The following is a 23,579-nucleotide window of genomic DNA, read 5'->3' on the forward strand; positions in this document are numbered from 1 at the left end:
TATATTACTTTTATTTAATACACAACAAAATGTACATTTAAAAAAACTTTAACTACACCATATCTAAATACCTGCGCATTAAATTATTTGGAACCTAGCTGTCGCAATTTTGAAACTAATTTATATGCAATTGCATTGTGCTTCCCGAAGTCATTATTGCAGGGTGTTGATAGTTGTCTGTGCCATGCAAACAGACAGTATATAAATTTTTGAGCAATTCAATAAATAAATATTGGGAAGACTATAAGCGAGTCAAACAAGCTCTAGGAACCCACTCATTACAGCATGTAACTCAAATCAAATTCTCTTCCACTCCACAGATAAGTTTAGATACCTGAATTTCATGCCCCAATTTACAGTAAATTGGTTGGAAGTAGACAGGGGACGTATTGGTACGAGCACAAGGACAGAAAATGAAACAGGAGATGGAACTGGAGGGTACTGGGGATCTGCTAGTTTATACATGAGCTTGCCTGTCTATAGCAGCTCACCCCCACCCAGCGCTCTATTTCAGCACAGTGTGGCGTTTCATCAGAATTGAGGCCATGAACCACCTTCAGTGCACTCCCCCAGCATGAAGTGATGTCTGCTGCACAAAGTTCTCTACTGCCACCCAGGCTGACAAAGAGCCTGCAAGAGTCCTGGGCAGAAGATGCACACTTTATATATTTAGGATTTCAAATTATTCAAGGAAGGAATCATGAACTACAAGTTGGAAACAAATTCCACTAATCACTTTATTCATGTAAGTCATGAAAAACTATATAAATACTGTCCCACTAAAATAGGCATAATTTAAAAAAGATTTAGATGGCTACTATTTCTAAGCACATTTTCTTTGTGTTTTTACATTTTAAATACCTGTAGACATTCACATCTATCTTTGAGGGTTATATGTTATGTACATGATTATGTAACATAAAGTTCATATAGATTATGAGGTATCTAAAAATTTGCATGGTATACCATCTATTTACCAAGTTATGGGTTTTAAAATGTAACATAAAATAGCTTATGCTATTGTGGAAATTACAGAAGCATTATTTCTTGGTGATTCTGCTCAACCAATAATTATTGATGCATCTGTTCATTTGTGACCTAACTTCCACAGTTAGTACAAGTTTTCATAGTTTGATAATTAAATAAATTTAAATAAACCTGATTTCTTATAGTGAAAATTTTGAAATCATTCATGAACTTTGCACACATTGTACTGAAACTACCTCTGTAGCCATTTTTTTATCCCTACCCTTCTGTTCTTACTATCACATACAATTCACTTGATATTAATATTTGACAGTTAGATGCCATCAGGACAATTCAATATTTAAAATGCCTTTAAGATCATCTATGTCTATCAGTTGTGTATTTGGCAAAAATCCATCAAAGTATTTAGGGGCAACATAAAGAGTCTCAAGAAGTAAGTGAAAACAAAATTTCAGCCTCTCTGACTTGATCAAGGTTGTAGAACAGAGAGAGAAAAGTGTGGCTTCTAATATTCTGGGTATATATGAAGCATGCAAATGAACGAGTACATTGTACAGCTAAACCCACAAACAATGGTTTCTTTAGTTGTTAACAATTGCTGCAGCCAATGGGTAGTTCCAAAGCCATGGTCATACAGATGGCCCTGCTGGAACTCACTGAGTCACAAAACAAAATGATTTAGATACGAAATTGTAAAGGATCTTTGTGTGGAGTCTGGAGGACTGGAAGATAGAGGGATAATAGAGCTTATAAGGGTAAGAGTGCTCACTATACATGGGTACATGTATAAAATCATGTAAGAAAAGTCACTCAATTAAATATTAAATATTGGATAAGTACTGTCAGATAAAATAATAGTGAGCCTAAATTTAAGAATAAATAGCAAACATTTATTTTTTAAAGTAAGACAGTGCATAAAGAGTGATGCTAAAAAAATAAAAATGAATACTTTAAGCAAGTAATGTTAGCCTTAGTACATCTCAAAACTCTATCAATAAAAATTACTTAAAAGGACTGTCAGACAGGAATGAAATATTAATTTTGAAAAGTGGATTTTTTATTTTATTCATTGTGATTAATGTAATGCTTGTGATAGAGAAAAATAAATGATGAGTGGATATGGGGGGCGAGGAAGCAGGTCGACAAAGAAAAGGTGCATCATGACTGGGAAGGTACTGGATAGAACCTAGTTAACGTTTGTGGGTTTAGCTGTACCATGGGCCACTCATTCATTTGCATGATGCATGCTTCAGATATACCCAGAAAATATCAGCGCTTGTCTACATAATGAGCGAATGGTGGAATACTGTGAATATTCTCTGGATTTAGAGCACGGACTAATATTCTACATCATCTTCTGTGATGTTTGTTTTAATGTCCAAGGATAAATGAAAGTGGACATGAGAGTCTCTAAACTGTTATGTCAGTTCAAGCAGTTTTCATAGATACAAATTTAAGTGCTGATATATATATATGTAACTTTATATATTATTTATTGATATAATCAATAAATACTCATGCTACCAATAATTGTCTGAAGAAATGCCCCAAGGCTTGATAAAAGTCTAAAATTTACTTCTTTCTCCATTACATCTCAATTAAAGAACTTCTCTCTCTATGTGACATGTGCGTAATTCATTTCCAGATTTTATACTTCTGTGAAGTTATTCTAGATGCAAAAGTCTGCTCTCCATATTCCTTGAGTTCCATATGGGCAAATTTAATCAATCATGGTTGAAAATATTTATAAATAATTACAACTTGACTGAAATGCACAGGCTCTTTTTCTCTTGTCAAAACTACCTGAGCACTGTATAAAACTGACTATATTTTTATCTCATTAAATGTTAGCAATTATTTATAGACAAAGAGAATAGAGGATACATGTAGCTATCATGCCACTATGCTGTTATTTTACACAGAACATATAAACTTCCGTAAATCTATGTATTCACAGTTTTCTTGAAATCTATCTCACACACATATCTGGAAAAATAACTATCTACATCAAATTTCTGGCACAGTTGCTGCCTCAGACTCAAAACACTTAAAAAAAATCCCTTTGTGGATATGAGATACAATAAAATACTGGGCTGAAAGAAAAACATACAGCAACAGCAACAACAGTACTCTAAATGTGTCCATATGGCCAGAGCGCGAGAGAAAATTAAATAAACAAAACATAATTCTTCCTGTCTGCTGGACGTGAATTCAGAGAGGCAGACATCTGGGCCAGAGCAGTGCTTAGCAGCAGACAAGAGTTCCTCAAGTGAAATCCCTTTAGGGACTGGAAATGAGCTCCTCCACAGAAGCAGCAGCAGCTGATGAGAGGTTTAACTTAGACGGAGACGGCACACAGATGAAGCTTTGTCTCCAGATGAGCACCAAAGGGAAATAAACCTAAGTCTCCATTCGTTAGGCTCTCCCAAGTAAAACTCCAGGCTACTTGGAGCAAGCGCTCAGAAAGATGCACACTGTTTCAAACCTATGTTTGAAAGCCTGTGTGCAAACACCGCACAAACAAAATCTATGGTAATTGGGAACATTTTCAAAGTAAGAGATGAGGGAGAATGATTTTTTTTCTTCTTTTGCCTAAGGTTCGCAAGCAGGGAATTTCACAGGCTATGAACAGTGTTTTCTGGGTTTTTGTTTTTCTGTAGTAGAATACACAGTATGTTTGCAAATCATTCTGTCTTACACACGGGAGAATGTAAAACACATCTACAAAAAGGAAAAAATGAAAAGGAAGATAAAATCCTCATCACCTAAAAACTTACGAGCCACCAACATCTCCACAACATGACATAATCCAGTTAACAGTCCCATGAGATGTCTTTATCATATATAGTGCTACATCCACTCTCTACTGTATTCTACTGAGTAGAGACCAGAGATCCTGCTCAATATTCCATGCACTATTCAGGCCAGCATTCCAACAACTATGCCAACCAGGTGAATGGTGAAAAGTGTCTCCTCTCAGAGATGCTTTGTGCAGAGATGCTGAACCCTGGCTCAGAGTGACCTCAGGGTCTCTGCAGATTGTACAGGTAGAACTCACTGGTGTGTGCTTGTCTGATTCTTGATGTTTCTCTTGCTTTCAACCCTTATCAAGGTAATGATAAGCAACAGAGCTACAATGGGGAGTTCCACGCTATCACACAGGATCACTAAAACTATTCTGCAATTCTAGTACTTTATCATCCAGGAGATGGCTTCGTAATTTGTATCTAAACTTCAAGATGTTAGATCAATTAATTTTAGTGCTCTTTTTAATTTCAATAAAAAGTAATTTTAGTCAGTCTGAATGGAAAATAACAGCTATTATCAAAGGAGAGAAAACATACCTTTTCTTCATACAAGGGCTTTACTAACATATGCCCTTTGAATATTCAGTAAGGGTATACAATTTTCTATTAATTCAATTATATATATATATATATATATATATATATATATATATAGAGAGAGAGAGAGAGAGAGAGAGTATATGTATTTTGCACACATGTGTGCTCAAGGAACCAGAAGAGGGTGTCAGATCCTATACAACTGGAGTTACAGACTGTTGTGAGCTGTCACGTAGGTTCTGGGAAGAAACTCTAGGTCCTGTGAAAAAGTAGCCAGTGATCTGGTGATATTCACCACTGTGACATCTCTCGATTCCAAAGTATTTTTTTTAAGCTGGCAAATTTAAATGGACCAGCAAAAAGATAAGTAAAACTGACTCAGGAGAGAGGATTTAAATCAATCTGAATAGCCCATGTCACCTAAATACCCCCTATTCTACTGTCATAAAATCTACTTGCCTTCTCTGCCAGTTTGCTTCTCTCTGTATCCTGAGAGATGACATTGACATTTGATCCCTAGCAAACCCTTCTTATTACTCGGATGAATTCTGAAATACATGCACAATGTACTCCTATGCATCAAAAATGTAAATGTAAATAAATGTCCCAGTATAAATAAGCAAAAGTAATCCAAGACATTGGTTTAGGCAAAGGCTTCTTAATCATGAATATCAAAGCACTGGCAACAAAGATAAAAAAAAAAAAAAAACAAAACAAAACATAAAACCAACTGCAGCAAATTAAAAGGTTACACACAGCAAAGGAGAAAATAAGAGACACCTCACAGTTTGCAAGAAAATATTTGCCAACAATACATATGATAAAGGATTAACAATTGTAGGAACAAAAATCTCAAAAGAAAAAAAAATCAAAGGACTTAAATATTTCCCAGAAGAACACAAACAAGTAGCCAAGAGGTACATGGAAATTTTATACCAAGAAGAACCAAAAAATTCATGACTTTTGGCCCTCAACTGATTTCCGACAAGTTAAGCTACCACCTTACCCTGTTAGAATGATGGCCATCAGAAAGTTGAGAGTATATTGGCAGTAGTGTGAGGAAACACAACCCATAGGTACTATTAAGTGGATTCTAAACTAATGAAGTAAGCAATAAGAGAAAACAATAAGGGATTTCCTCAGTAAATTAAGAACAGTGTTAATATGTCATATATCAGTTTCACTTTTGAGTATTCATCTAAAATAATTAAAATCTATTTACCCATGAGCTGTCTACTTTTCCATGTTTACTTGTACCATTTTCTATAAATCCAGAGGGATGAGATCAAGTGTACATCACCAAATAAATGGTTAAAGAAAATGCAACATTTGTACTTATACAATGGAATGCGATTTAAAAGATGTAAATTCTGTGACCTGAAATAAAATTGACCACAGCATTAAAAAAACTAGTACAGAAATTCCAGATAATCCTGATTTAATGTAAAGTCTAAAAGAGGAGCTCTCCCAGAAACAAACACTCTTCACTATTTGTGTGGAGGATCAGTGGGTGAGAACAAGGAAGATACTCACCAAAGAAAAGTTTCAATTAGAAAGTAGCTATAACCGTGTGTGTATGTGTGTGTGTGTAGAGAACAGTTTGTATTTAAATTAAGCACTTTGTATTTCAAAATTGTTAAGAAAATATTTTTAAAATAAACACAAAAATAAATACTGAGTGACAGATATGTTAAATAACGAGTTAATCATCCCACTCTGTAAATGTATACATGAAAACACTGCATTGTATCCCTATGTGTGTAAAGACTTAACTATTTTACAATTGAAGATTTAATGCTGCAGATTTGTGTGCCTTACACAGCGAGAATAAGAAGGCACCTGAAGGGTTTGGCAAAGTGGCAGAGTAGTTACTGTCAGTGTTCCCTGGCAGAAGTTGCCACCAGTCACTCATTACTTTAGAGTAGTGTCCTAGCAATGTAAAATGAGATTTATCAGGCTCATGTGAACTGTTAGGAAGAAAGACCTGCTTGCAGTGTGGAACTGAAAATGGGAGTTCTTTGGAAACAAGACACCTCAGGAACTTTTCCTTACCAGCTGTGTGCAATTTTTCTTGTGGTTGTGGCCAAATGCCTGTTAAGAAACGGCTTAAAATGAGAAAGGTCATTTTGATTTCCAGATGAGTTAATAAAGTCTATCATAGTGGTCAAAGCATGTGTGGCCAGAATCTGCAACTTTCTGCCTTCAGCCAAGAGACAAAGAGCAGACAGGAAGTAGGACTCTTAAGTAATCCCAAAGCCTGTCCCAGTTACCCAATTCCTCCAACAGGACTCCACCTCCTAAAGGTATTGCAGAACCTTCCAAAAAAGGACCACCTGCTTAGCACAAATGGGGGACATTCAAGCCAGTATATCAGTTTTCATAGATCACAAGATATATGTGTAACACACAGTAGCCTAACACTCTAAATGTGAGAGAACTCAGACAAGAGTGCTTTCTTATATTAATAGCTTAGGAAAGCAAACTCCAAATTAATAACTCGGAGTTCAAACTCCAGTCTGAAAAATTCTACACTAACAATGAATATGATGACAGGATATGAAAATATTTATGTTGCATGGCTGAAAGAGACCCCTTAGATACGAGATTCCTCAAATGCTGGGCCTATATACAACCCTACCGAAGAATAATTGGTTACTGATGGGGAGAGAATGCGTGCTGAGGAAGCATGACCCCCAAAGGTAGAGAAATGTTTGAGAGGAAGTCAAATGCCTAAATAACGGAGGTAGAATGAGGGGGTTCTGGAAAGAAACTAACACGTGGAGTGTAGAAGCAGGAACAGTATCTAAAGCTCTCTCACCCAGGCCAGTAATGGACTGAATTTAATGTTAATTAAAAAATGACACTCAGACCCAGATTCAGTTTTTCTAAGTATGGTGGTTGTCTTGGGCTTTTGCTGCTGTGAAGAGACATCATGACCACAGGAACTCTTATAAAGAAAGGGGTGTCTCACTTACAGTTTCAGAGGTTCAGTCCATTATCGTCATAACAGGGAGCATGGTGGGTGTAGGCAGATGTGTTGCTGGGGTAGTAGCTGTGAGTCTTATATCTTCCAGGTAATAGGAAGTTTACTGAGATATGGTTGTTATCCTGAGAATAGGAAACCTCAGAGCCCACACTTGCAGTGATACACATCCTCCAACAAAGCCACACCTCTTAATAGTGCCTGAGATGATGTGGGCCAATTACATTCAAACTACCACAGTGGTAAATATTAGATTTCTTTGTAAACTTCATGTTGGTTTAAGGTAGAGAATGGGAGATGAAAATGAAAGAAGGAGACAATGTCAGAACCTGATGCAGGAATGCAGGTGATCAATGCCAGTAGCTGAACTAAAGAGGGGACCAGAATGTCCTTAATGCTCCCCTGAGCATGAATGAACTTTCAGTAATTCCTCACTGGACTCCAGGACTCTCTATCTCCCCGTTGTTAGAACACTTGCTTTGTAACATTTGGGGCTGTAAACTATTTATTTGCCTCTTTAAGAAACAAATATTTTTGAAAGCATCTTGCCCATTTTATAGCCTATAAACGGGTTTTTCTATAAGGTAAGAATTGTCCATTTGAAATCCAGTCAAGCTAGGTTCTCTCCTATTTCCCCCGAAGATGAGGAGCCTACCTTCAGAAGGCATATTTCATCATGGAAAGAGAATTCACCACAAAAGAAATAAACTATTGCTGGTAGTCAAAATAATTAGCAAGGTTAATGACTTTCAATTCCTATAATTTAACCTCTGGAAAATCTTCAGCCCATTTGTGGTCTTTTGTTTATAAGCAAAATTGAACACAGACAGCGTTTTGACTTTGGTTGCCCATCACAGGAACCTAGGTTAAAATCTTTATGAATGTACATCCTTAATAGCAGGTATTATGGAAATAATAGATAAATCTAGAACATTCTAAAGAAAATACGAGAAGCAGAATGTGTTTTGTGGGAAGTTATGGAAGGACTACAAAGTTACTCTTAGATTTTGAACTACATTTGCTGAACTTTTAAAATTGCCACAAGAGTACGTATTTGGAGAAGATTAGTGAGGTAGATTGAGGCATGTAACCTTCAAAACAATGTCACACATGCCAATGAGCCATCTCTTAGAGGTAAGAACCAAGCCTGTGTCTATGTGTAGACAGAGACTAGGAGAGAGGACGACACTAGGCACTGTGACCTAATGAAATAACAAATCTTGATACTATGGGAGAATGTCTAAAAAAGATGAGGAGGACTGGGGAACCTTGGGGCATAGAACAGAGTTTTGAAGGAACTTGCGGTTTATAACCTTCAGAGAAGGGCTTGGTGAAATACCTAGGTCTGTAAGTGCTTGCCTTGCAAACATAAGGGCCTGTGTTTGATTCTCTTGACTCACAAGAAAACTGGCTGGTGTGGTGTCCACTTGAGATCCCCGTGTTGGGGAGGTGGAGGCAGGAGGTAGTCATTCGGCCAAATCGTCTCAGTAAACTCAAGGTTAGTATTACAGCCTGTCTCTAAAGTTAAAGTTAGATGACACCTGAGGTGGTTGCCACTGAACCTCACACACACACACACACACACACACACACACACACACACGTACACAGACAGTCTCTAGACTGAAGACAGAAAGTAGCAGAGTGATTGATAGAAGCAAAACTGAAATGAAAGAGACTGATGATCAGAAGTCACAACCTTCTGTAGAAGGGCTGCTGCATCATGCAATTTTACCCAGGTCTCCTTGCACTATTTTTCATAATAACCCAGCTCAAATTATATCATGAAGCAGGTAATGAGGTCACGTCTCTTCATATGCTATATGGTAATTTGTATTGGAAGCATATTCTGATAATAAATAGGGCTTATAAAAACCATTCCATTCTTGATTTTAAGGAAACCACCCATCTGTGGCAGGTTTTTTCACACTCTCATAGCAGAGGACATTCGGCTAACTGCCTGTAGACAAGCAATAATGAGGTGGTTATTGGTATCACCAAGAACTTGCAGTGAACATCGGTAGTTGTGTTTTTTTTTAACCCACCAAGAATCATTTTAAGATTTGATATGCTCCAATTCATTTTCTGCTGTTGACATTTTGAGGTTGTGTCCAGTAACCTAGGCAACTGTTCTCATTTCTCTCCCAATTTGCTTCTATTTATAGAGCTTATGCGGATTCAATGGCCACAAAGACATTTCTTTAAAGCAGAGTAGGTTTATAGACTACAATACATTCATGCATAAATAATCACAAATAAAGGCTGTTGCAATTTATAAGGCTTGGAAGCCTTTTTGTTGTTGTTGTTTTGTTTTTTCGAGACAGGGTTTCTCTGTGGATTTGGAGCCTGTCCTGGAACTAGCTCTGTAGACCAGGCTGGTCTCGAACTCACAGAGATCCGCCTCCCTCTGCCTCCCAAGTGCTGGGATTAAAGGTGTGCGCCACCATCGCCCAGCCTTGGGAGCCCTTTTTTAAAGTGGCAGACCTTCATGCCGAAAGATGAGCAAACAATGGCTGAAATTAAAAATGTGCTTCATTTCGTTCATGCACACAAACAATTCTAGCAATTAGAGCGACAGCTTCAGATACCTCCAGACAAGCTTTTGGCCTCATTAAGTACTTGTGAATGAGTCTCCTTTTTACCACTCTTTAATCGTAAACAGACAGGGTCTGGCATAATTGTAGGAGACAGTAGACTTAAATCTCTGCTGGCTTCCAAGCTGTGTGGGTGGAGGAAAGAAACACTGGGCACTTCCTGGGCTAAATGAAGAAAATTGTCATTTTTAAATGTTTCCTTGGAAAACTCTCTGAAGTGCCAGGATGAGATTCCCTGTCTCTTTTTCTTAACCAGTATATATCACAAAATATAGGAATTCAGCTTCTGTGCAACTTTGAGGTGTTTGAGAACATCAACATGAGACTTTCCTGTCTCCATCAAGGGGTCTCAACCACTTTTGTAACATATAGTTATGAATCCTCCTTTTTGTAACCTTGCAACCTTGCAAAAGTGGTTGAGACCTCTAATGGAGACATAATCCATGGGTTGTCAAGCTACCAAAATCCTGCAAAGAAGAAAAATTCCCAGATGACAGGACTTGAAAAAAGCAAGTACTTGACAATGCTTGGATAATTTTATCTGATGTACTCTACTTTGAGGAGTTGACTAAAGGTCTCTGTTTTAGCTCCTATACAGCTATAAGTGTTCTGTATCATTGGAAATTATATCAAAGTCAAATTCCTTTTAAACTCTTGAAGTGTCTCCTTATTTCTTACTTTTTTCAAAGAAACAAAGAAAGAAACAAAACACTTCAAAAGACTTTTGGTAATGGATTATTTAGAGTGTTAAAGTTTTCAGTACCATGAAACAAGTGTCCTGCTGGACTTCACTAACTAGGGGATACATGCTTTAATGGATGCCTGAAGCTAAACATGGCATCAAATGTAATATTCATACATGCTTTCTTTATGCATAGATCTTATTATAAAGTTTAATTTATAAATTAAATGGATGGATATCAAGTAACAAAATAGAGTATTTGTAGCGATGTGTTCAAATTGCCAACATTGCTGCTCTTCCGACTTGGGGGCAGTAGTAAGTAAAATAATGATTACTTAAACACAGTGCTGAAATGCTAACACCAATGAAGTAGGCCTGAGAATCAAGATGACAACGTGGTTGCTAATGAGATGGTGGTATACACCGAATGGATGGGAAGAAAAAGGGTAATTAAACTCCCTTGTAGGATGGAGTAATAGTGAGCACATATAATTTAAAATTTATGAGTTGTTTATATCTGGAAATGTCCATTTAAAATTTATGAACTATGTTCATCTATGAAGCAACAAAACTCTAAGAAGTAAAATTATGGAAGATTATTGAGTCTTATAGTATCAGAATACCAAAAAATAAAAATTGATAGAATATACTCTCTGTGCCAAAAATTGAATTAATTTCTCACATATATAATTTATTCTTGAAAACTCACAAAAATAGATACTGTTAGAATTTTACAGATGAGAAAACTGAGACTCAGAAATAGAACACTTTATAAGTCTATTGTTGTAAATAATATAGCAAAGACTTGAACTTATTCTTCTGTTACTATAAATACCTTATTCTTGACTTTTACATTATCAGCTTTGCAAGAAACTGAATTACTTCTCCATGCATTCCAAACCCTATGTTCTCTCAATTCACTTTATCAAACACCTCTAAATACATAGTCGTCCCCTGAGAAGGTTTGAGGAGCATTCTCTCAGTTGCTCTCTTATTAATGCTGAGACAATTTGCTGAGCCTCAGCTGCCCCTGCTGTCCCTGTGACAGAAGATAAATCAGGGAAGTGATGAGAAATTAGATTTCTCTTCTTTCTATTATTGAAACAAAACAAAAAGTCAGCACAATAAGAGGTTGTAAGCAACATAACTGCCTCTCTTCTCTTCTTGTGAGTTCCAAGCTTGGAGATTTGAGTTTTACTCCCTACAAAGTCTCCTGGTTTCCTACTCTATTTCCCTAAAACTCATTTATCAAGAGTAAGCAATCTACCACAGGAGACTGAGTGACTGGCCTTCACCAGATGGATGCTGAACGTGAATCAACAAACTTATTTTCTTATTGCTAGAAGATCTTTAACTAGGACATTTAGAATTTTATAAGATTCAAACAGGTGTGATTTAATGACCTGATCTTTGGTTTCACAGATCGTTTTCCCAGTGGACAGTTCTACTACTAATTCTATACTATGTCATGAGAACTTTGAACTGCATAGTAAATGTCCTGTTCTAAAAAGTCTCTCTCTCTCTCTCTCTCTCTCTCTCTCTCTCTCTCTCTCTCTCTCTCTCTCTCTCTCTCTNGTGTGTGTGTGTGTGTGTGTGGGTGTGTGAGAGAGAGAGAGAGAGAGAGAGAGAGAGAGAGAGAGAGAGAGAAAACATAAAACCTGTGATTTTGTCACAATCAACATGATTGGAATAAACTATTTAAATTCTTTGAATCTTCTTCTCTACTTTCCAAAATTAAAGAGAGAATAAAAATAAACACAAACTCCAAGTCTTTTGTTAAAAAGATACAAACATGGAGATGCTGTATGCACTTTGATGTGGTTCTCAATACTTAGAACTGCTGTCTTCATAAAAAATGTAAATTAGCATGGCTTTATTTAGTTTAAACTTAAGAAAAGGTGGATTCTTAAAGGCTTTACTATAGTAAGTTTGGGAAGTAAGTCTATAACAAGTCTTAACAGAAATCTATTTTCATGCCTCTTTCATTTTGAAACTTTAAGATGAAAAAAGTCCTATATTATATTTGATTAAAGAATGAACAGAACAATCATCTCTGTGAACAATCTTTTACAAATATATTATACAATCAAGCTCCTGGGACACTGTGGAACCTGTTCAGTAGCTATCATCACAGTTTTGGTCCAGAGAATTCCCATGCTCCATATTGAGATAATCACGTTTGCTTGGCTCTCCAATTGCCACTTCATAAAGAATGCACTATTGGTCATTTAATATTTGTCCCACATTGTCTACAGACTCTGAATTATTATTTTTAGTTGCAGACCTTTACAATACCCAATGGCATTTACAGCCGATGACAGCTATAACAGATGATGCTGAGCCAAAGCTACTAGGAGTGAAACTTAGGAAATAAAATGATAATAAATGTCACTCAGTGCATAAGTAGTGTCTAAAATTTGTTCTAGTGCACGTCCAATATAACAGAGTATGTAAAATTCAAGAAGCAGAAAAATGTTGAGACCTTCATCATACAAGGAACACTAATGTATATTTTGTGTCATCTTATGTTGGAAGTGTGTGATTTGCTTTTTGCTTTTACTTTTACAGAAGGTTATGGTTAAGAGATAGCCTTGTGTCTCAGAAGAGACATTGGATTTTGGACTTGTAAACAGTGTTGAGATTGTGAAAGATTTTGGGAACTTCTGAAGTTCAACTAGATGCAGTGTGAGTTGTAATACGCCTATAAACCTATATGGATCGAGGAGTAGAATGTGATTTGAATGAAAATGGCTCACATGGGCTCATAAATTTGAATGCTTGGTAGTCAGAGAGTAGAACTGTTTGGGAAGGGTTAGGAGGGTTAGTAGGTATGATCTTATTGGAGGAAGTGTGACACTGAGGGTGGGCTTTGATGCTTCAAAATTTCATGCCAGACTCAGTCTCACACTCTCTTCCTCTTGCCTGTCAATCAGGATGTAAAGTTCTCAACTACAGTTCCAGCACCATGTCTGTCTTCTTCCTACCATCATCATCATAGGCTCACCCTCTGAAACTATAATCAAGTCCCCAATTAAATGCTCTCCTTATTAAAATTGTCTCAGTCATGATTTCTTTTCACAAAATTCAAATAACTAAAACAGTTATGTTAGTCTGAACCTCATTAATTTTATTAAAGCTGAGATGATATTATCAAAATATTACAAATTTAATATGAGATTTAAGAAAACTGAATGCAAAGTTACAGTTTCTTGTACCTGAACACCCAACAAAGCAGAACATGGCAATAGAAGGCAGTTGAGTTGGGGACTAGATTTTGGCAATAGTTCCACTAGCTGAAGGAGGTTAGTCAGGAAAGAAATGAGAGTTGTTTGATCCAAAGAAATATTATCAAGCTATTATTACTGTGAACTTTTAAGTTCAGTCCCAAAGGGTACCCACTGGACTATCCTTAAGAATTTCCAATCAAGAAAAAGAAGAGAATGTGTTAGTGATGAGTAAAACTGAAGACTGTCAATACCCAACACAAAGGATTGGAGGTAGATATATGTGATCCACAATGATCTTCTAAAGCATCTTCTAGAATTTCACATTGTAAGTATAGGCAAGGATCAAAAGGGAGACAGGGAGGACATCTGAGACACTTGGGATATACATAGTGGAAAACTAAAGGAGCAGAGGTATTAGGTGAAATATAATTTTGTTCCCAGCACATCTGATGGTCAGTGGTCTGTCTTGTTGCTGTTAGTGGTGAGGTTGTCACACAGAATTCCTTAAGAGAATACAGGTTGTTATGGAACTCTAGAGAAGGAAGAAAATTCTCAATCCTGGGAAATTTCTGGACAGTCTTAAGACTATAAACATTTCTAACATTCCTAGGAAAGACCCATAAAAGGTCCAGGAAGAAGATCAACAGGGCCATCTAGCTGGCAACCAGAACAAAATAGACATAAGTAAACATCAAAATAAGATAAGATTTACCTTGTCATATGCAGTTTTAAGGTTTATAAAACCCTCTAGCATGTGTCATATTATTTGAAGTTACTAGGGAAACATGAAAATATCTGATCTAATCTTCATTTTATACACGAAGAAATATGAAATTTATTCATGCTAAGGCTCTAAACCAAGGATTCATTGTCTATTTTTGTAATACCTGAGTGTAAAAACACCCACATTCATCCAAATGTGAAATATTCCCTGTGTTCATTAAAATTCCTTCTCACAATGGCTTGTCGGCCTTCAGACTTACTTTGATTCTAGTGACACAACTATACTCTACCAGCTACTGGAGCGGAGTTTACCTTCACCAAAACACATTTCTATGGCTACTTTCGTGACTCCATCTCTGAACAATGATAGCAGCCAAATTTGAAGAAGCTTACACCTAGATACTATGTGTTCTAGACAGTTCCTGGCAGGAATTAACTTCAAGAGGATTGGCAAGTCAAGTAGCCAGTAGAAATCTGAATCTCAAAATGGAGCCTCCATCCCATACATTACCAACTACTTTATGGCTATACAAAAATGGTGTCTATTTTCAGAACAATGTACTTAGGTGAAAGAGAAACATGAACCTACCTTACTACAAAATTAGAAAAAAAATAACTTTTTAGTGTGTGTGTGTGTGTGTGCCTTCGAGGGAGGTACCTGTGTGTTTTGAGGGTACTAAAGAAGAAGAAAAGTTCCCATTACTGACTCAGTAAGAAATTTTGATTCCTATTATTTCAGAGTATATTTACAAACTCCTGGATCTTGTTACTTACACTCAACAAACATGCATGAATTTCACTTTCATAGTCAGGATCTTTATATTATCAAAAGCAGTTTGGAATCATTCCTTACCAAAAATTAGAGCCCTCACTGTAATTTCTCAAAACTGAAAATATTTTTTTAGCTTGCTATACCCATAGTCTGAGGCCTTCCTCTCTGTGCTTTAGAAAATCAAATCTAGATCCAAGTGTCTGATGTATGAGAGACTTTTGACAGAGACCATTCACAGCCCACAGAGGTCCCTCTATAGGGAACTTACTCGGTCAGTTTTCCCTTCTGTCTGAATGCTGGTGTGGCTACGGACCTCATGATCTTCTTCAAGGTCAGAAACATCCTCTAGTTCCTCTGGAGTCTGTAAAAAGAAAGCAAAGCACAGAGGCTATAAAATGCTGCTGTCACTTTGAAAAGAGTCTGCAGGACCTCAGAAAGGTGACTATCGAGTTGAGATATCATCTCGAAATCCAACCCCAGCTATGTACACAAGAGAGGCAGTAATTCATATAAAGTTCAATGTTTTCACACCATAATATCATAATAGATAAAGGGGAAACAACTCTACTTAAGAATGCATATACAGATACTTGTCTAGCCACACAGTAGAATATAACTTTTGCATAAAGAGAGGTCAAATAGTTATTCATGTTACACAGTAGATGAAGCTTGATTATATCATGCTATGTGAAAGATGCTACTATAAAGAATACATAGACTGTGACATGAAATTATTGAAACATGAAAATCTATTCGAAGCCAATTTGACTAGTATTTTGTGAGAGAAAGATGCAAGGACTGTTAAGTGAATACATACTTTCTCTTTGGGATGCTGGCAATTTTGAAATAAGAAAAATGATGAGCACCTGTAGACCATATAATACACTCAAAATGTTGCTTTTGCTTTGAAAATGAAGCACTTAATTACATATAAATTATATTCCAATAAATGTAGAGTAGAAGGACAATTAGAGATCAGATGGAAGATTTTCAGTCAGTGCAAAGCAATTTGCCTAGCCACTATATGGTTACTCTGAACCAAGTTGCTTAGTGTTAATAAGTCAGACAAATTTCATAGGTCAATAAACTATCAGATGCCACCACACCTATCAAGAAACTACATTTTCTAGGAACTCACATGAAAAATAACATAACTTAAATTTCTCTGTGTATTATCAATAATTAGCCAATGTGCATTCTCTTTTTTCAGCATCAGTTGAGACATATCTTGCTTGGGGAATCTGTAGATAGAACTGGATAACTGAGATGGTTTGCTTCATGTCCTCAACTTGCCCTTTTCATAACTCATCACACTTTAGCTCTTTATTTGTTTTCAACTTGGCAGCTAAATATTGAATGTTCCACTGTTGTAGGTAAGAATCAGGTGATTGCACTTACCAAAATAAGAATTATAAAGTAACTGCTGTCATTACTTCAAATACAGATACAAATGCATACAAATCATGACTATTTGTTTCATTTTACACAGTCACAACCTTATACTATGATGTCTTTCATACAGAATTCTAGTGACAAATCTAGGAAAAAAATAGTTTTATACCAAAATCATTCAAAATGAAGTAAAACCCAGCCTGTTCTGTAGACATGGCCACTGAAGACCAAGTCTGATTTTCCTTAAACTTTGCTTATTATACCTTATTTGGAACATTTTCATGATTGCCCAGTGTCTTCCTTCCTTTGATACCAATCTAAAGATGGCACAGGTGCTTATTAGTTCATATAATGGAGCAAAGTATCAATTTCTCATCCACTATTGGCTCCAGGCAATTTATCGCCTCTTTTGTTCTCAAACACTTGCAATGAATGAGCAACCCCCATCGCTTCCCTGCAGAATCCTTTATATGGATTGCATCTAACTGCTAGCAGATATTAATATTCCCCTCTCACTGAGGCCTCCAGTGTGCTCGTCTTTTGTTATCTGTCCAAAGATCTTTTGCAGCTATGAGTAACAATGACCATGGAGCAACTGATTCTCTCTTCCCAGGTATTAATAGCCTGAGTTCAACACCATGCAAGTTCTACAAAAAAAAAAAAAAAAAAAAAAAAAAAAAAAAAAAAAAAAAAAAAAAAAAAAAAAAACAGTTATTAGTGAAGGCAGTTTGTATCTAGCTTCTGGGGAAATATAAAATCCACAAAACACATTTGGGCTATAGATGGAGAGTCTGATCACAGGCTGGATATCACACAACGTTAGGAGATGATTATTGAGTTTATTCAATATGATGGCATCCATAATGTTTGGACTTGACTATAATAATATTAAGATGTGAACAGCTACAATGTTTTAAATTACTTTGGAGTCTTTCAGGAGAACCCCAAACAGTGGAGCCATTATATATCACTTCCAAAACCAATTATCAGGGCACGGAGAATAAATCTTGGCAAATAGTATTCTTAAATGGATGCTATATTACATGCATTACAATCTTGGTGAATTTAGTAGCATGAGGCAATCACTAACACCCCGGTAAGCTTCTCTGGGGAAACAGGAATGCTGTATTTGTCTTCCCAAGAAAGCCAGGTCCAGACTGTCTCAGTACAATGACCTCAGCAGATATGACTAGCTATGTTTTTTTTTTTTATTTTTTGAAGCTATCTATATCTTTCGCACTTACTTTTAAAATCTTTTTCTTATCTCTCTTAATAACAGCCATGCACTCCTCTCTGAGGCACTCTGTTATGGTTTTGGCAATTGCTAGCTATTAGGCAATTCTTCATGTCCCCTCTCCTTTCTTGCTATATGACAGTCTGGACTCAATACTCGGGAACTGAGAGAACTGAGAGGAGGGTTTTCAATCTGTTTTCCACAAGATGGTTTTTGTTCCATGAAAACCATCATCAGATGCTGTTAACTGTACCTTTTCTCTCATTTTCTTTTTTTACAGTTTTTCATTTCTAGACACTTCTTCAAAAGTATCTTTCTTATCCACGTAATCGACATCAGGGTTCCTTCAGAGTTACCACTTGTGTCTCAATCCCCTCATAAAGTGACTTCCAACTGCTGGATGAATCCTGGCTGACTCAGAATATGGTCCTTCGTGCAGGGTGCAATGCTTACTCTGCAAGGAGTCTAAAACTATTCTATAAATTTCATTANAAAAACAAAACAAACACCCACACATTTCACTCTTGGCCGTTTTGTGTAGTCTCACAGGAGTTTTGAGAAAACACATTGTCTACCGCCCTCCTTGATATATCCGCCAAGTATTCGGATATATGAATATATTTTTGCTGAGAAATTCCCCTTTTTTATATTGTTGTTTTTAATTGAAGACTGATACCTCTATTGCGATCTGTTTGTGTGTTTTATTTACTACCTGGGTTGCCTCTCCATAGTGCTACATAGATTCATGATTCATTCCAATATTTAATCAAACACCAAATAAGACAAACCAACTAAAACTGTGACTGCTTTCAGAAATCTCAAGGACCATTTTTGCTGCTGGGAGAGATAAGCCTACCAATTACACCCACATACTTCCGTACTTTCTTTTTATGTAACATGGAACTAATATTTTTCTTGCAAAGCCACCAAAATTGACCTGTTCTCTTCATGAGCAAAATCAGTGGGAGAGTGTTCAAAAAACTTGCTGACACAGTTCTACATTCTGAAATGCAAGAGGTTAGAAGGCAGTGCAAAATAAAAAAAAAAGTTAAGAATATAATGTAACAGTTTAAATTAAGTGGAAGCTAAGAAAGAAGAGTTTCTTAATCATTTTCAGGGATGCAACTATTAACTTTTTCAGCTCTGAAAGCAAAGAATAGAAAGAATAAAATGGGATACAATATATAATCACCTCACAAGACAGAGCTCTTCTCAACTAGCGACTTCAGAAAACTAAACATTTAGAGGCTGGTGGTATGCTCAGTGGTAGAACACAGGCTTAGGGCGGATTCTAGTTTCATTTCTGATAAAATACCTCAACCAAAAGCAACAGAGAGGATAAAAAAAAGCACTTGTTTGGCTTAAACATCCCAAGTTACAATCCTTCATTTTGGGCAAATAAAGGTAGGAACCAAAGTAAAAAACATCACATTCTTAAACCTAGGCAGGCACATAATAAATGCATCCTGACTTGCTCGCTTTCAGCAACCTTTGTACTCCTTTCTGCAGTCCAGGACCTCATTCCTAGGGAATAGTATCACCAACAATGGGTGCTGTCTTTCCTACGTCCATGGACAAAATTTTCCTCCACATACATCCCATGGGCCAACCTGATATAAATAATTCCCCATCAAGACTCTCTTTTAAAATGATTCTAGTTTTTGTTGGCTTGACATTTAAAACTAACTAACAGCATGGGAAAGTACATGTGTTTCCAGTCAATTAGCACTCTTGTGATGGTAGACTGAACTATCATAACGGTAATTCTGCAGCGCTCAAAAACCCAATAACTTTGAATAATGCAAATCTGAATTTGAATTCTGGCCATCCCGTGAGGGACACTATACATCCTGTGAACCTTTTAAACTTTTCCTTTCCTCAGATCAGATTCTAAGTAATATTACCTATGTCAAAAGGTATTATGCAGCTCAATTGTACTATGGTTCTGCCAGGAATAAATCAGCAGACAGAGCTGTGGTATAATATGATTGTTTCTCTGTTATTTCCTTCTTCCTGTACTTTCTAATTCCTATTTATTTTTCACAAAATTTTTACATAAACTTTGATGCTTCCAATTTGATCCAAATTTATTTTCAGACTGTGACCTTAGAGAGCCCACTAAATACCTCTTACTTCAGGATCCCCAATAGCATGCTGTGTGGAGACGGTGGTTACTGAACACCTGTAGTTATATTTGTATAATTACACCCACACAATATGAGCGTGTTAAACAGGATTTAATACATTTCTGTAAATAACGCTTTCCTTATTAAGCAAGTGACAGGGATTTTTAATTAAAGTTTAGTTTTTCTTAAGATTAAAATGACCTTCCTACATGACTCTGGAAAGGGTTCACCCTAGAGTGACCACTAAGGGATAGTGGGGATGAGTTGCCTTTTTAAAGTGGACTGTGTCTGAATCTGAACAAAACAAGGACAGTTCAACTGCCCCAGGAATTTTTAAAGATTGTAGGTATTAATTAGTTGTTTCTTATATCAGAACCCAATTCATTCCATGCTTTCCTCTCAGAATTTGCTTATTAAAATGCCTTCCTCGGGGAGCCCCAAAGGGACTTGAAATAAGCTTACTACCTAATAATAATAGAGACTCAATAAACACATACTAAAATATGATTCAGTAAACAGGAAAGTCTGACTTGCCAATATCATCTATGAATATAAGCAGTCTTTATTTTTCTTAGATATGACTTCAGTTATGTAAAAGAGAACAAATACTCAGGTATGACACTTGAAGACATGCCTCCTGGGAATTTTGTTTGAGGTAATAAGGAATAATAGAGTAGGCACTAAACTTCAGGGGCAGAATAAACTATAGGTACATACATGGGTAGATGATTTATGGACAGACAGACAGACAAATTTCTTCCTCAGGAAGGAATTTTATTATCTTTTAGCATTGTTTCATTTACTCTTTTTGCGTTGGCAGTGAGGTGAACAAATGGTCGTATAACCAGAGACTTATCTTTTCAGGCCTTACAACCGTGTAAAACTGAAGTTTTAAAAAGAAAATTGATGTTCACCAAAGAGCTACGAAACAAGAATAGATGAATGAGAACTTCAGGGAAGAGAAAGGGGAGGGAGAAAAGGAAAAACTCTATACCTCTGACCCCAATTTTACTATCCTTAATGTTCAATAAACCAGTGACCTTCCTGACACAGTTCCCTAGTTCTACTCCTCAACTTCTCTTTTATTAGCACATTCTGCCCCATTATAAGAGATAATGATAATTATTCAAATTTGTACAAGTATTTTTGAGGATCATGGTAATTATGCAAACACTTAGGGCAAATCAGAGCCTCCATCTCTCGATCAGGAAGCTAGCCATTCCTCTGCTCAGAAGACATCAGCAAAACAACAACTGTGGAATGCACAGACCAATTCAGCAGGAGGTCACACATGAAAGTGGCATCATTAGTATGACTGTCCCTATTCAGCCACCAGATGAGTTTGTAATGGAACTCAGATACTAAGAGGAGCATTCCTAATTCATGAAAACTCTCACCAGATGAGACTAGCTGGAAGCTTAAATAAAGACATAACAGACAAATGAAACCATGAGAGAAAATAAGGTTTGGGTGAAAGCAAATTTTTGGAAAGTTCAAATAGCAATGTCTAGATTCAAACCAAGCTCTTTGACATTCTTCTCTATAGATTAGGAGAACGGGACAGTCATATCTAATTGAGCTCTTCGTGTATAATTCATCAGCAAAGTGGTGCCTGGTAATCCCATATTCCTTTTCTCTTTCAATCTTAACAATTAACATACTATTAATTCTTATTATTTTACTACTATTAATTCTTATTATTTTGCTATCACAGTAGAGAAGATCAACCCTTATATTTAATAGGTCACAGTTCAGTTTCACATGACTAATAAAGGCTACTTCAAAACTGGGCCCAAAAGTTATTTCATGGATCATGTGACATTGTAGTCACAATTGCATGGCAAGTTTGAAAAACATAAGAAGTGACATATGGATTACAGAAGCTTTAAGGAAGCTAAGAAAATGCTTCAGTAAGGAAAGTGTTTGCCAAGCAAGCATGAAGACTTGAGCTGTATCCTTATTACCCAGGCTAAAGAAGGTAAGCATACCTCTGCTATCCATAGGTGGGGAGGGAGAGACTAGGGACTTCTGGACTTCCTGTCCAGACAGCCTAGTGTAACGGGTGAACTCCAAATTCAACAAGAAACTGTCTCACAAAATAAAGTGGAGAATTGTTATGCAAGACATCTTATGGGGACCTCTGGCCTCCACAGACACTTGTACTTACATATACACCTACACATCTACTCATCTGCACACGCGTGCACACATAGAGAGAGAGAGAGAGAGAGAGAGAGAGAGAGAGAGAGAGAGAGAGAGAGAGAGAGAGAGAGAGTATATGTATTNAGAGAGAGAGAGAGAGAGAGAGAGAGAGAGAGAGAGAGAGAGAGAGAGAGAGAGAGGCAGAGACAGAGACAGAGACAGAGACAGAGACAGAGACAGAGACAGAGACAGAGACAGAGAGAGCTTCAAAAGCATGAATATGTGACTTACAAAACAAGAGTAGGCCAGCAATTTGGAAACTTCGAGAAACACAAGAGATGGGAATTGAAACTCTCCCTTCGCCTACCAGGTATCATTTGATTTTAAATGAGCACATGTGTATATGTATACAGGCAAAAGGTTTAAAAAATAACACATCAAGTATAATGTAGTAATTCTCATCTAAGAGCTTTGGAATATTACATGAGGCTTTTGTCCTTTGAAATTGGTTTGTTTTTAAATGTTCATTTATTGCTTTTACTGGCAGGGGAAAAAAGCCATAAATGTTATAAGGACATCTGCTTAAGGTTCGACAGGTCATTTCAAGGACATGCAGCAATTTTAAAAAGGGCAAGAACTGAGGAAGACCACAAGCACTTTGCAATGTGTCTGTTAATGCTCCATAGTTGGAGCATCGTAAACACAGACAGGGCATCCGGAGAGTAGGGAAAATCTGCAGCATTGTGTGTTCATGATCACAGCAGACCCTACAGGGGACTGCAATGGCAGAGGCAAAGAAAGTCGCTCCCCACTCACATGTAACCTTCTCCTCCGCATTGCCATGTCTGCTTAGTTCTGAGGATTTACTCTATCAGTTACTTGATCATTTCATGTATCATGGGTTCAGCCTTAAGGAAGGTGGATTCGTGAAAATATCCTCTAGATGCAATTCTGAGGGAATGGAGAGTTGTGTCTTAGCTTCCCACTGTGGATATATATTCTTTAGCTTTCAGGAGACCCTTTACTTTCAGAATTCATTAGGATGATAGGCATAATATCAATAGCACTAACCAAACTCATCTAGATTTGCAAAAAAAAAAAAAAAAAAAAAAAAATCCCAGGCTCAGTAAGAAAGCTCAAAATGCCATCTGTGTTCTTGCCATGCCATACTTTCAAGTTGGGTGTCCAACCATGACACTCCGCTTTCTCTGAGTTAAAAGATGGAGACATATAAAAGTCGTGACACATTACTAGGGAGGTGTTATTCAGTACAACAGTAATTCAGATCAGTAGTAGACTTTGGATATATTATTCAGGGTTCATGGATTGAAATTTGCTTTATGGGATATAAGAATTCCCTACACTGCTAGAAG

At 36.8% G+C, this 23,579-nt stretch overlaps 1 protein-coding gene across 1 annotated transcript in view; it reads right to left on the reverse strand.

Annotated features, from left to right (window-relative positions):
- Positions 1-23,579, reverse strand: part of Ctnna3 (catenin alpha 3) — a 1,282,010-nt gene that overhangs the window by 128,856 nt on the left and 1,129,575 nt on the right. Inside the window, exon 14 of the mRNA XM_050141069.1 lies at positions 15,581-15,673. Coding sequence (XP_049997026.1) covers positions 15,581-15,673 — 93 coding nt within the window. The remainder of the gene's footprint in view (positions 1-15,580; positions 15,674-23,579) is intronic.

This window comes from Alexandromys fortis, unplaced genomic scaffold, assembly GCF_014885135.2.
Source record: "Alexandromys fortis isolate MF-2015 unplaced genomic scaffold, M_Fortis_MF-2015_v1.1 scaffold_9, whole genome shotgun sequence".
In the NCBI taxonomy this organism is placed as follows: Eukaryota; Metazoa; Chordata; class Mammalia; order Rodentia; family Cricetidae; genus Alexandromys; species Alexandromys fortis.